Source organism: Carettochelys insculpta, chromosome 12, assembly GCF_033958435.1.
Source record: "Carettochelys insculpta isolate YL-2023 chromosome 12, ASM3395843v1, whole genome shotgun sequence".
In the NCBI taxonomy this organism is placed as follows: Eukaryota; Metazoa; Chordata; order Testudines; family Carettochelyidae; genus Carettochelys; species Carettochelys insculpta.
In genome coordinates, this window is record NC_134148.1 from 7486242 (window position 1) to 7501714 (window position 15473).

Genomic DNA, 15473 nt, shown 5'->3' on the forward strand with positions numbered 1-15473 from the left:
AACCAAGCGTGGCAAAACGGACACCACCACCATTGCCAGAAGCATATGATGAGTGTGAGGCATGGTGAGCCTGCATAATGGTGTTAGAGGACACATCAGGCGCCATACACAAGAACTGGGATTCCTTGGGGAAAAGCCTGTACCTCATCATCCTTCACACACTGCATGGACAGCTGGTTACAATGAACCCAAAGGGAATTCCGGAGGATGGTGATACGATCACATTCCTGAAGCTGAAAGGCCTAAATCCAAAAGGAGAGACATCAAATAACACAGCAAGTTGTATTTATTACATGTAACGCAGTAGCACCTAGAAGCAAACACTGTGCAATGTTTGTATGCCTGCAAACCTGTCACGCTCGGTCAGGGTTCTCTATCAGCCGTAGAAGATGATCTTGAAAATAAATCCACTTTTACATTTACTCACTTAGATTCCAAACAGCAGATGTGGGCTTTTTGCCTGACCTCGCTAAATTCACGATGAGTATCTCCCCAAACCTGAAGAAGTGCTCTGGGTAAGCTCAAACGTTTGTCTCTTTTACCAACTGGAGTTACTCCAATACAAAATTTCACTAAACTAAGGTATTGCTCCTGCTTTTGACCCAGGTGGCTAGCCAAATATTCAGGGCCTTATAGGTTTTAAGCTTGGAAGAAAAAATTGATTATGTCATTAGGTATCTTTTGATACAATCATGTTTACTACAAATAATCTAAAAAGTCATTTCCCTGAACACAAGAGGAACCAAACAGGACATTCTAGCCTTGCTCCAAACCTCTTTTAGAAAGCACCCAGCCTGAAAGACCCCTCTCTAGTCTGTTCTACAATCACACATGAGCTGCGTCTACACGTGCACGCTACTTCGAAGTAGCGGCAGTAACTTCGAAATAGCGCCCGTCACGTCTACACGTGTTGGGCGCTATTTCGAAGTTGAAATCGACGTTAGGCGGCGAGACGTCGAAGTCGCTAACCCCATGAGGGGATGGGAATAGCGCCCTACTTCGACGTTCAACATCGAAGTAGGGACGTGTAGACGATCCGCGTCCCGCAACATCGAAATAGCAGGGTCCTCCATGGCGGCCATCAGCTGGGGGGTTGAGAGATACTCTCTCTCCAGCCCTTGCGGGGCTCTGTGGTCACCGTGGGCAGCAGCCCTTAGCCCAGGGCTTCTGGCTGCTGCTGCTGCGGCTGGGGGTCCGTGCTGCATATACAGGGTCTGCAACTAGTTGTTGGCTCTGTGTATCTTGCACTGTTTAATGAAAGTGTGTCTGGGAGGGGCCCTTTAAGGGAGCGACTTGCTGTTGAGTCCGCCCCGTGACCCTGTCTGCAGCTGTGCCTGGCTCCCTTATTTCGATGTGTGCTACTTTGGCGTGTAGACGTTCCCTCGCTGTGCCTATTTCGATGTTGGGCTGAGCAACGTCGAAGTTGAACATCGACGTTGCCAGCCCTGGAGGACGTGTAGACGTTATTCATCGAAATAGCCTATTTCGATGTCGCAACATCGAAATAAGCTATTTCGAAGTTGGGTGCACATGTAGACGTAGCCATGCTGTGTTTGGCTTTCATAGAATCATAGAATTCTAGGGCTGGAAGGGACCTCAGAAGGTCATCTAGTCCAGCCCCCTGCTTCAAGCAGGATCAACCCTCATTAAGTCATCCCAGCCAGGACCTTGTCAAGCCGGGACTTAAAAACCTCAAGGGATGGAGAATCCACCACCTCTTTAGGCAACACGTCCCTTCTCTGGGCTTCTCAATACTACACAGGCTTTGCTGGCATAGCTATGTCGGTATAGCTCTCTCGTGGAGGTGCGGCATAAGCCCTCAGAAGAAGTTCTGATGATATATGCGTGCTGGCTCCCCAGATGATACTAGCTAAGCAGATGGAAGCACTTTTAGGTGGCATCAATGAGTGTACTCGGTGCATTTCAACTGCATTGCTATATCAGCAAAACTTTATAGAGTGGACTATGGCCCTAGTTACGCTACTTGCTAAACCTGAACTGCTGCGATCTATGCAGAGGTGTTGATTTAGCAGGTCTGGCAAGACAAGCTAAATCAATGGGAGGGTGCTCTCCTGTCGATAGTTATATGCCAGCTCTCTGAGGCACAAAAGCCATGTCAATGGGAGAGCATCTCCCACCAACCTGGCTTCATGCAGACTGCTATCAATCAACCTAAGTTATGTTGATGTAAGTTAGGTAACTTATTTCACATAGGACTTTAGGTGTTACTGCTATCTTTAATAAAGGGCAGTGGTTAAACTCACCAGCTTCACCGACTTTTAACAATGTGTTTCCCAGACAAAAAAAAAAAAGAGAAAAGGGTGGAGAGAGGAGAACGGGGCCAGCACTATGATTTGAATAGCAAATAATTCCAAGGCTTTAGAACCTAGAATCCTGTAGTAACTAGATGAGGGGACAAGTTCTTTGCCTTTATAAGATAATCCTCTAGTGGAAAGTTTTGGAAAAATACTGTATGTAGAAATTGTTGGATTCATGCATTGATTCCACATTTATTTCTAAGTCTATTTGCATCGCAGAACAGAGATTTTGTTCACTTGCTTCTTCCTTCCTCTACTTGAAGAAACACTTTAGCAGAGCTGCTACTTTGGTGGGAGAAGAGAGACGTTTAAGTTTGACTATCGGATGAGAAATGGCCAGATGAACTTCTTTAAAATCTGTTTTTATAGAAAAGTCAGAAACAAAATTCATGCCTAAGCTGAGCAGTGCTGAAGAGAACATGTGTATCTGTTTTCCATAAGGCGTGGAAAGCTCAAACTCTTCTAACGATCTGCTCCCCTCTTCTTTTGTCATTACTTGTGTCCATACTATCACGAATGAACATATATTGGGTCTCCACACCATGGCTCTCCCAGCAGGTCTATGCTAATGAGCAGCCTCGAAATTGCAAATGGATGCTCACTAGTATAGTCCCATGGCTCATTAGCATATCCATGCGAGAGCTCAGTCTCGGCAGGGTAGTAGGGGGGCGTGTCCCAGCAATAAGGAGGCCGTGTGGACAAGTCCCTGCCGGCAAAAAGCCGCTCTGTCACCAGCCCCTTATGCCTGAATTAGCATGGACCGGCCGGGAGAGCCGCACCATGCAGAGCCAGCCATAATGGTTAATAAAATGTTGAGTGAGTACATTCCCGGACCTCTTAAGATCTCACAATGAAAGGGCACATCAAATGAGCGGGGGTGTTGAGAAATCAGATGGTGAAAAGTGTGGGATGCATGTCTGGGAGAACCAGAAAGAGATGAGAGAAGGGTATTTCAGATGGAGCAGCAGCTCAGAAGTACTTAAGTATATGGCTAAGTAAAGCCATTTTGAATCAGTTACTGCTAAGCACTGCACATAGGAACGTAAGAATGGCCACACTGGGTCAGACTAAAGGTCCATCTAGCCCAGTGTCCTGTCTTTCGACAGAGGCCAATGCCAGATGCCCCAGAGGGAGAGAACAGAACAGGTAGTCATCAAAGTGATCCCTCTCCTGTCTTCCATATCCAGCCTCTGACAAACAGAGACTAGGGACACCATTCCTATCCATCCTGGCTAATAGCCATTGATGGACCTAATCTCCATGAATTTATCTAGTTCTTTTCTGAACCCTCTTAAAGTCTTGGTCTTCACAACCTCCTCTGGCGAGGAGTTCCGCAGGCCGACCGTGCACTGCATGAAGAAAAACTTCCTTTTGTTAGTTTCAGACCTAGTACCCATTCATTTCTTTGGTAACCTCTCGTTCTTTTGTTATGGAAACAAGTAAATAACTTTTCCTTATTTACTTTTTCCACACGGGTCATGATTTTATATGTGTCTATCATATCCCCCCTTAGTCTCCTTTCTTCCAAAATGAAAAGTCCCAGTCTCTTTAATCTTTCTTCATATGGCACCCATTCCAAACTCCTCATCATTTTGGTTGTCCTTTTCTGAACCTTTTCCAATACCAATATATCTTTTTCAGATGAGGCAACCACATTAATAGGCAGTATTCATGATGTGGGTGTACCATGGATACAAAGAAACCATTTGCAGTTCATAATAATGACTTTCTTGCTCACAAGCGTATCAGTTCATTAAAACAGACATTATTATTCAGATGGTGAACTTGACCTGCCAGCTAGACGGGTATGTGGTCAGATAATTTTTTTTTATTTATATTCTTTTTATATACAAGTTCCATAAATTGCCTGGGATGTGCACAGTCATCCTTAAAACTAGCAGGATCTTGTATTCTGCCCTGGGTTTGTTCCTCAACTGGTGGAAATGGGCAGAAAGTGTGCCATTTGCTGTTTACATGCCAATTAAATCCAGCTGGGAATCTGGCCACCTACATATTATTTGCAAGGAAAGAGAGCACGAGCAAGTCAGCAAATTAATGTTGGATGCATTTTGGTAATAGTTCTCTCTAATAATCACAGCCTGTCAAAAGTTGGCATTGGATCCTTCAGTGGGAACAGTGTACCTGGGACTGGGACACATGGGTGGGGTAAAATAAAATAAAATATATACACAAACAAATGGTTACAAAGGTCAAAACAGTTACCTCACAGGTGCTGATATGCTCCTTCTCCCACTCCATTCTGGCCTTATCCAGCTGTTCTATATACTGCTTGTACACCCTCTCTGCAAACAGAGACAAGAAACAGAAACTCCCCTTCTGAGACAAGGTAAGGCAGTGCCCCACCTCTCCTCCTGGTAGGTATGGTGTGGCTTTACTTTGGCAAACATAACCCTAAGCCATAGCCTGCAGAATACAGAATGGTGGAACCTGGCTAAGCAGAAGGATGCCAAGTTATCTCATGGTATTGATGGGCGAGCATCTCCTGCCAAGATGGCGCTATTTAGACTGCTGTAAGTCACCCTAAGTTATGTCGACTTCACGAATGTAACTTATTTCACATTGGATTTTAAGTGTGCCAGCTCTCTTTAATGAAGGGCAGTGGTTACACTCACTAGCTTCAAAGAGGTTTAACCCAACTTTTAATAATATGTTTCCCAGACAAAAAATAAGCATGGAGAGATAAGAAGGGTCTGTGATTTGAATAGCAAATAATTCAATGGATTTAGTACCCAGAATCCTGTGGTAGCAAGATAAGGGGACTATGATCTCTCTGTTTGATCCAAAAGTACACCACACACATTTCAACTGTGTGTTGATAGCAGCCCTGGGCTCGTTACTCTTGTATGATACGATGCTGTGGAATTGTATTGCCTGAAGTGAACAAGGAAAGACACACAAGGGGCCACCAACTGGCAGAGGGACTTTCTCGGGGCTCAGGAGTGGAATGCTCCCATTCACTCACTGAGCATGTGTGAGTTTCCTGTGTTTCTGAGAATGAGGATGTGTTTACACAGTGCCTGGGAAGTCTGATTTAAATCTGCTTCATTTAGCTGCTCAAAACCATACTGTGGCCAAGGCTCCACTGGCAGCCAGTCAGGCTAGCTGCCCAAGTATGATCCTACCCAGCCCTTTGGGTATGTGTTTCAGCCTCTACACTGAGCCACCACTCATGCTATTATGTTTATGTTTCTATTTGTAGGCTGAGCTTGCACCTGCAGTAGATGTACTCTGAGTTTGTGCCCATAGCTGGGTCTGAAGAACACAGCCATACCAGCCTGCCCATGTGTTACTATACACACCGAGGCCTTCCTTGCACTGGATTAGGCCAGCTGAGGACCCATATTATGTTAAAAAACAAACAAAAGAAATTAAAGGTTCCAAAAAAAACCTGTAAAATATATTTGCTTTTAGTGGAATGTAAATTCAGGAGACTAAAGTAGCTGACAGTTCCCTTTAACAGAACTTTCCTCAGTTTAGTTTAGGCATCTTTAGGAATCTGCACTTTGCAGTTGTTTTTTTCTTTTAATAGCACACCATTGAATCAACTGAGCGGGTGTTAGACTTTATGTAGAACAGTACCTGCTTCATTTGCTGCATCTTTGCATTGCTGGGCTTTGTTCTGACTCTGAAATATAAAAAGAAAATATTGAAAAAACACTCTTCCCATTTTCAAACATTTTTTCCTCTCTTTCTTATTTTGTTTTAAAAGAGTGGCGTTTGCAGAATCTGGCTCTGCATTGATAGAGAATTTTTATAGAACATTCAATATACTGCCCTTTAAGAGAAGTTTATAAGTAGAAATAAATGATAACTGCAATTCCTCTTCTCAGGTTCCACAGTACAATTCAGAAATCAGTGATCAGGCCTTTTAAAGGAGCACTGTTCAACTTTTATCATGTGTTGTGAATACTAATGTTTCCTGGCTCTTTCCACTAATACGTTCGTGATTCAAAAGGCAGACATGTCTGCTGCGATCATCTAGTCTACCTTCCAACCTAACACAAACAAAGAACATCCCCCCAAAATTCCGAGAGCAGAATTTTTTAAAATGGTTAGTGATGGAGAATCCATCATGACCCTGGGGAAACCTGTACACAAAACAGATGCTCTTTCTTTACATCTTTTAAGAATTGTAAATTTAGGCAGGCTATTGACATCCCAGCATTTCCTGGTGAGGACAACATGTTAACACACAAAGCTTGAAGTCTGTATCGCACATTCTCCATTCATCAGAGAGATAGCTGAGTTAGTCTGTATCTTCAAAAACAGCAAGAAGTCCTGTGGCACCTTCTAGACTAACAGATATTTTGGAGCATGAGCTTTCATAGGCAAAGACCCACTTCATCTCACGAAGCAGGTCTTTGCCCACGAAAGCTTATGATCCAAAATATTTGTTAGTCTATAAGGTGCCACAGGACTTCTTGTTGTTCTACACTGAGTGCTTCTAACTAGTGTTCAGATTAGGGATTCTGATAGCCATACTCCTGAAGGCTGCTGGCTGGAAAACGTGTAATCAGTGCTGCCTCTTCCTTTTTAGTCACTTCCTGTCCTAAATGGTTTGCTGTTGCTTTGCAGAGTTAAACAGCTGGTGTACTCCACCCAAGGCAGGGGGACATTTCAGGCTAGGTCTACACAAGGCATTACAGTCGATTTCAGATGTTCAATTCTCGCTATGCCATTTGTGTAGCTAGAATCGACTTTCTTCCCTAGTGTAGTCTGAGTCTCTTTAGTCTTGCATCGATAACACTTAACTCCACGTGATAGCATGGAGTATGGGGGTCAACTGCCAAGCCCAGAGAAGTCACTTTTGCTATGTCTTCAGACACGCATTTCTGAACTCCAGAAGATCGACTGCAGCGTGTCGATCTTCTGGTAAGTATAGATGTGCCCTCAGTCACCACAGGATTGTTCTGGGTGAAATCCTGACCCCACTCCTGTCACTGGGAGTTTTGTCATAGACCTGAATGGGATCAGGATTTCACCCACTATAAACAAGATCTAATCTTGCTGTTCTGGTCTGGCTATGGTCTGAAGAAGTGGGTCTGTCCCACGAAAGCTCACCTAATAAACTATTTTGCTAGTCTTTAAAGTGCTACTTGACTGCTTTTTGTTTTGAAGATCTAATCTGTTACTCATGGGAGATTTTTGGAAGGCTACGGGTATACAATGCACTTATCTGATGCCATTTTTAGATTGCTCCTTTCCTCTCTACCCCAGAAAAGATGGTTTTGGATCCTCTCTGTCTTTGCTACACTGAATTTACAGAGCAAAAGTGTTAATTTTTCGCCCTCCATCTGCTTCACTGTAAAACGTTCTCATGGAAGGTTAGTGGATTGTCAGCAAAACATGTAAGATGAAATTGAAAATCCTTGCTTTTTAATGTCCTATTTTTAGTTTAATCAGAATTCACAAACTTAAACTAGCCACCAGGAGAATGTTTAATAAAGAAGGGGGATGTAATGTAAGGTACTCTACCTCCTTTGGTTAACATGGGATCCAAAGGCAGAAACAAATGATTAATGCATTTCAGACTTTTTTTTTTTCATTTTTGAGAATAATTTGAGGATTTTTGAAAAAAATAAACCCTATTCAGTTTCCTCTTAGGATTCAGTGAGCAAATGAATTTGCATTCTAATGATAGGCCATACCACTTGCCTCACAAAATTTCTTGGCCTGCTATGCTTTTTAAAAACACAGACAACTGGGAATTTGTTCCAATTCTGTCAATTGCTCAAAAGGCACATTCTACTGTGGTGGAATATTTCCTAGTAAATTTATAATGTTAAATAAAACAGGAGGCAGCCTCTCAAACAAGTAACTTTGCTGCAAAGTGGATTGTTCCATCGCATTCTGCTGTATGATTACTTCAAAAACCACGGCGCGGTCTGCTAACGTTGCTTAAATACGTCTGAGGTCTCAGATACCTTTTCTGTTTGCTTTGGATTGCCTGATGCACTTATTCTCTCAAAGGCCTGCTCAGCCTCATCTGCATCCTTGCACTTCTGCTCGTAGGTCTTCTTCGACTGCACAAAAAAGAAATTCAATAGAATATTTTCCTTTTGGCTAGATACCTGCCTCCACTGTGACACGGTCTCTTCTGCAGACAAGGGGAACAACACACACTGAGCAGCAGACCAAGCAAGCTATTCCAGTGTCCCCACGTACGGTAGTGCCACTAGTTACTTTCATTATTTTATGAGCTGCCCTATAGATCAAAGTACTGCCTGGCCACATGGCTTTTCAGGGAAGGGTTTTTTGTTTTTGTTTTTGTTTTTTTCTCACTGGCTCTCTAAATACTCAAGCTGGGTATGAAATGGACTTTCCATTTCTTGAGGAATTCTGCAATTTTGTGGAAAGAACATCCATTCCAAAATGGAACAAATTTTGAAATGGTGTGGAAAATGAAATTTGAGAGGCGCAGGGGAATATTGTTTTGTGTTCATAGAACTGTTTCTTTTTGATAACATCAGAATGTTTTGTTCCCCATTTAAAGTTTTTTCAATACTTGAAACAGAAATAATTTTCTTAAAAAATCCATTCCAAGGCTATCAGAATGGAAAGATTCAAAGCAAGTATCTTGAGAAGGTCACTGTTTCTTCTGAGTTTTGTTTTCTGAAGAATCAGCATTTTCCAGCAGTAGAACATTTCATCTGAAAACTTCCAACCAGTTCCACTAAACGCGCAAGGCAAACAAAGAGTGGGAGAGGAAATAACACATCCAAAACACACAGTGGGTGAGGGTCAGAACCAGAACCCAGGTCTCCTTAGTCCCAGTGACCAGGCTGCACTGTCTCCCTGGGCATGCCACAGAGCTGACCATGACCAGTTTAGCACATTTTTAAACATCACTTGCTAGGTCCACACTTGGTACAAAGTCCTGTTTAAAACAGTTGATAGTTACTTGCAATGCAGTAGCATATAGGTAACCTAGTTGCAGACTTGGGCCAGGTCTACACTAGACCTTAAAGTCGATCATCAGTACGCAATTCCAGCTATGACAATTGTGTAGCTGGATCAACTTATCTATGATTGACTTACCGGGCTGTCTTCTGAGGGAGGTCAATGGGAGAAACTCTCCAAGCAACCTCCCTTACTCCTCACGAGAATAAGGATCATGGGGTCATCTATTGATCCCTGATAGTTTGGTTTTGTGCATCCCTACTAGGCACCCAAAATTGAACCCCACAAGATCTACCCTGACCATGTTGATACACTGTGTAGTGTAGATCTATCCTAGGACTCCATTGTACTAGATGCTGTACAAATATACACTGAAAAAGGCAGTGCGCCTACCCTCAGAAGGTTACAGCTGAAGTAAGAAGAAACACCAGCTGGTAATAACAAACTTGGGGAAGCCTAAGGAAACAACATTAGTCCACGTGGCAGGAGGTGGCCTCAGAACACCAGCTGCTTAACTGTCATCAAGTTCTTTTCTGAGGCTGTGGAAAAGGAGAGTTGTAAGAAGGGATTTTCGAGAGAATGAGGAGTTAGTGTAATGGATTTGACAGGGAGTTCATCTCGTGGCTGGGGCAGCATGGGAGAAAGCACAAAAATACATGTTTTGAAAACTGAACCAGTGGATGACAGAAGTTAGCATCATTATCAGTATGGAGGTTACAAGGTAACCATTTTACTAGTTATAGAGCCGGCACTACTTAATTGATAGAGCTTCTCTTTGTATATATTCTGATGCCATAGATGCCGACCTCAATGACAAAAATGAGCTTTTGCTGCTTTTCACTCCGGTTAACCTTCCAAAATTAACAGCTCCAGCAGAGGGCGCTGCATTCCATTGTGGCTCATGCATCATCATCGTTATTTAAGTGAAAGGGTTGGGCCAAATTCTGCCACCATTTATACCACTGGAGCTGCACAGGTGATCCTGAAGTTGCACTTGGCCTGTAGAATCCTCATTGATGGTGGTGACGCATGAGCCCATAGGAACTCACTTGTCTTTCAGGTCTTCTCACTGAGCAAGTCATGCTGAATGGCAGGAAAACAAATCTTAGTCTACAAGCTGTTGAAACCAGACACAGGCCTGTCACTATCTCAAAATTAACCCTCAAGGTGCTGTATGAGCCCTTCAACTAGGTGTGGCAGGAAAACAAGTGTCCATGTCTTAACCTCATCAGTTGAAATCACACAATATTTTTACTTCATTTCACAATGTTCCTGATGTTCCTTTCAGTTCCTGTGATGACAGTTTTGCCCTCCCACCCCAACTGTCCACCTTCTTTAGTGGGAGGAATGGGTTATTAAACCTCACCGCTTACCTCCATTGTTTTCTTATAAAGAGACACCTTGTTCTTTTGCACACGATCCATTGCGATCTCATACTGTAAGAAACACACAAAATTAAGCACATCTCTGTTTAGTGGCAGGATTAGGAAAGCAATTGTGCCTACATTTCTAAGAGCCACATTCTCGTGTGGAAAGTACCTTGGCACTGCTTTTTGTAACTGACACCCTTCTAAATGACACACAGTGCAACAAAGCAAACATATAAAAAATTAACCCAAGATAATGTTGCTTCAGTAGCTTCCATTAATAGCTGAAAGGCTGTGTCATTTTCTTTCCTTATCCCAGGAAGCTTGAGTAGCATAAGACCCGTCAGACTGTACATTAGGTTTGCAGCAAAGTTTCATGTAACAGCACAAGCACTGGGATAGGAGGCCCCTGTGCCACTGCTGTGTTTGCGCTAGCAAACCAGTGCCCAATGTCTTGCTGAGTAATGACTTCTGGCCATTCCAAATGTGAGCAGATCCTCAGGCCAGGTCTACACTAGACCTTAAAGTCGAATGTAGATACACAATTCCAGCTACATCAGTTGCGTAGCTGGAATCGATTTATCTAGAATTGACTGTCCTGGTCATCCTCACTGAAGGAGGTCGATGGGAGAAACTCTCCCATTGACCTCCCTTACTCCCCACAAAATTGAGGAGTACAGGAGTTAATTGGTGACCCCAGATAGCTGGATTTTGTGCGTCCTCACTAGGCACGTCAAATGAAACCCCAGAAGATTGACCCTGACTGGGTCGATCTTCCAGGTAGTGAAGACATACCCCCTGTGATGAATAACTTATCCCTTTACCTCTGTCATAAGACCGTATTCTACCTAATTTCCATAAGCATCAGCTGGTCAGCTTGAATAGGCATTGTCTCAGCTTTGTCTTCAGTTGCACATGGTTTGAAATACCCAGCTCCACACTTAAAACCAAGATCATTTCCTGCTCAGCAGCCAAACATGACTCCCATCTCATGAAAGTCTTTTTCAGAGAGCTTGATCTGACCTCAGCTGGCTCTGTTTCAGGTTGTGAAATTTCAGTACAGATAACACAGCTCTCCCAACATCCTGGGCCAATCACCAGAAATTCTAGTTTTCCATTATTAAAGCCCCCAAAATTATCTGATTTAAAAAAACATAGAAGTCTACATTCTTCTGTGATTAAAATGAAATGCTGAACTTTAGTTTCCCTTGATATAATATACACAGGTATCATCTGAACACAAGACTTTATTGATATACAGCAGAAACCCGTCTATCTGGACCTCCATTATCTGGTTTTCCATATTAACCTAACCACCAGTTGCCTTGGGATGACAGCCAGGGCTAGACCAACTCTTCTGGGTGCCTGGGGCTCACAGATTTTCTGGGGCCCTCAAGTCTCCAGGGTGGGTCAAAAATGAGGAGTTCAGTGTGTGGGAGGAGGCTGCTGGGGAGCACTATGGGTGTAGGCTCTGGGCAGGAGGGAGGGTGCAGGAGTTGGGTGAGGGTGCGGGGTCTGGGTGGAAGGACAGGTGTAGAAGTGGGGTGGGGGCATGGGATCCAGGCAGGAGGGAGGGGAGAGGGGTGTGGGGTCTGGGCAGGAAGTAGGATGCAAAGCGAGCTGCGAGTGGGGGCGCAGGGTCTGGGTGGAAAGGCACAGGGTATTGGGGTACTTATCTGGCACAGGGGTGGGAGAACAGGTGGCTCACGGCAGCCCTGTACTTGCAGACCCTGCCCCCCTCCCCCACCACTGCCACTGGCCATGATTCCCAGCCAATGGGAGCAACAGGGATGGAGTCTTCGGCTGAGCACCCCGAGCAACCATGCACACGGCTCCAGCCCAGCAGGAAGGGGAAATGGCAGCACACAGAGCCTTTTCCCCATCCCTCGCCACACAGAGCTGCAGGGTCTGCTGTCCAGGCCCCAGACAACAGCCCCTGAAGCTCCTTTCACAATACAGCCCTGTTGACAGCTACAGAGCTTGGGTAATGAGCCCCAGGAAAATGTGTCTGTCTTGTCAGCGCCTTGTAGGGCTGATTGCCCAAGTCCTTCCCCCCATTTTAAAACAAGGGCTAGAAAGCTCGTAGCCAGTTCTCCTGGTTATACCAATTTTTGATGGTCCCATCTGGCCTGGTCCCAGTTAGATTGGGTATATGAGGTTCCGCTGTAAATCTGAAGCACACTAAAAATCAACACCAGGACGGGGAGTCAGTCAGTGATGAGTTGTCTCTAAATCATATGTGCTTCATGAGGCTGCTCTGATGCCTGAACATCAGACAGCAGCACTGCTGGAAACAGGGTCGTTTGTACCCACTCTGAAATTCTGACATGTTTCTTCAGCTATTTCGAGCGCGGTATTCGAGTTCCAAAACTCCTCGTCATACAACGGGGAGCAGAAACCTCGAAATAGCCGCTTACTTTGAAATAAATGATGCAATTGGCGCAATGCAAATTGTGTCAGTTATTTCGAGTTATGGCCATAGCGTAGCCGTAGCGGAAGGGTATAAAAATTAACAGTCACTCGATTAGCCAATACTGTGTTAAAATGCTGCTGAATTTGGGAGGATCAAAGGAACTGATAGCTGACTTGACTACAGTTAAAGCTATTTTATATGTACACACACAGACACATACACAACACTCCTGGTGACTACTAGATTAACATAATTTATCTTGGAGATTTCTAATGCGCTCACCACTGTATTACTTAGACTTCAAGTTCAACACAATGCATCAACTTTTCCTAGTGCTTCAATTTCAGCGAACAGTTGCAGGGTATTATTGACACAACCAGCTTACCAAGAATTTAAAAAGGGGATTAAGTACTTACAGGAAAAAGAACAGCAACTGCAGTTACATTAGCAAAGAGTGAAAGTGACAAGAGTGCCCAGTCTTCATAGTTCAGGGAATTATTTAACCCAAAACTGGGATCAGCGAAGCAGAGAGATTGTGGACGGAGGTAGCCGGGAGCTTTTCTTTTCATGGTGGGAGAGGGGGAAAGCAGGGGGAGATGCTCTGAAACATCCAGAGCCCATACAGCTGAAGACCACACCAGAATAAATGGGCTATTGGTCGGGTATCGTCTGACCATTCTTCTATTTCCTCACCTTTTTTCGTTGTTCCTTCTGTCTCTCTCGGAACGCCTCAACTCCTTTCAGTTCTTCCTTCAGCATCACTGCCAGCTGGATATGAGAGTTCCCAACATTTTCAATTTCTAAGGTGAGAATTTATAAACAGTCAATGAGCAGGCCACTAATAAATATAAGGGCAGGTTTTTCACCAGGTATTTACTGGGAGATGGCAGAAATGTAAGTAGGGTCTTTTTTAAGTTGAGATCATTGTACTCTCATTTAAAGAATAAGGGGCTCATCCCAATCTCCTTCACACCTGCAACATGCCTGGCACCCAAACTGCTGCTGTTTGTGATACATCCCAAGATCACGCGTGATAGGAGCAAGTAAATGGAAATACTTTTTGCTGGCCCACTTTCATTTCTTCATATTCCCATCATGCACCTCCAAGCTCTCCCTCCCTTGAAGGGCTCCTTCTTCCCTCCCCAGGCCTACTTTTAGACTCTTTGTAGACCCCAAGCCCTTTGTCACACTGGGATCACCTTTTGGCCCATCATGCTTCTCAGACCTGTACGCAAGAATTTCTGTTGTGGGGGGGGCTTTTTTTTGTGTGTGTGTGTGTGAACAGGTTAGTGAAAAATTTGAGCAGAAACAGTGATAGGTAAAATTATTTTGTTGTAACACCCTAAAGATTTGTACAGTAACAATTCCCTTCTGGGATCTTGCAGTAATATTGTAAGTAAAAAGCAACATTCCCTCACCCTCCTCCCTTTCCAGCTGCTAGCAGCCAAGGGCATGCTGGGAAATGTAGTCCCCTCCCTGCTGCAGGGCCAACTCTCTAGGCAAGGAGTTGATCGAGGAACTACAGCTCCCCGCCAGGGTGCTTTGGGTTCCCCCATCATGCCCTGCAGGCTCTCCTGCACTACACAGCAGGGAAGAAGGGAGAGAAACTGGACGTAGGTGGGGGTGCATTTCTTGACATCGGTCTCTCTTGTCAGCCACTTCCTGATTACAGTCAGACTCATTCCAGCACTACCAGCCAATTAAACAAGCAGAAAATGGGCAGAGGCCACATTTTAAAATGTCTGGCCAAAACTAGAATGGGCCTGTTTTTCAGTAAGCACCGGGCACCCACCTCTCTGAAACCAGACCTTTTCAAAAAGAGAGAGCCTTTCCATCTTTAGCCACATCTGATATGCTTGGCCTCTGCAGCTGCTTTGTAGAGAAAGTGTGCAATTACACTGCCCCAGTGTGTACATGTAATCGCATTATTGCATACCAGGAGTGTAACTGTAACTTTCAGCACTTTGTGCACAAGAGGATGCAAATCCTGCTGTCTTCCTGCATCAGGGATTACAGGAGGGTTAGTAATCGGGGGGGTCAAACCAGGCAAGACTGTAAGAGTGTTGGGGAAGCAGCCCAAAATGTTGGCGCAAATTCCATTTTTACTCCTAACCGGGGAGTGTGGCCACTGTTTGTAACACAGATGCACAGTGAGGGTGTGCTGAACCCTGGCACGTCTGAGTGTCCAAGTTGTGACCCTGGTGAAGTGCGCTTTCTGCCCCCCACTGCTGGTGAGATGAGTGTGCCTTCGTTTACTCGCATTTAGCTGGGGGTGATCTGAAGCACCTTACAACAGCAAGGGCATATGACAGTCCCCGCTTTACAGAGGAGGGAACTGAGGTAAAGAAAACTAAACAGCCTCATTTCCAGAGATCCTGCCTGAAATAACTTGTCCAAGGTCACCCAACAAATTACTTTGCTGGGGCACTGATTAGTCACACACTCTATGCTGAT

At 44.4% G+C, this 15473-nt stretch overlaps 1 protein-coding gene across 1 annotated transcript in view; it reads right to left on the minus strand.

Moving 5' to 3' along the window:
- Positions 1-15473, minus strand: part of PSTPIP1 (proline-serine-threonine phosphatase interacting protein 1) — a 127652-nt gene that overhangs the window by 17302 nt on the left and 94877 nt on the right. Inside the window, exons 5-10 of the mRNA XM_075006796.1 lie at positions 13713-13819; positions 10613-10675; positions 8264-8362; positions 5919-5964; positions 4542-4621; positions 144-242 (exon numbers count right to left, since the gene is read on the minus strand). Of these exons, the coding sequence (XP_074862897.1) occupies positions 144-242; positions 4542-4621; positions 5919-5964; positions 8264-8362; positions 10613-10675; positions 13713-13819 (494 nt within the window). The remainder of the gene's footprint in view (positions 1-143; positions 243-4541; positions 4622-5918; positions 5965-8263; positions 8363-10612; positions 10676-13712; positions 13820-15473) is intronic.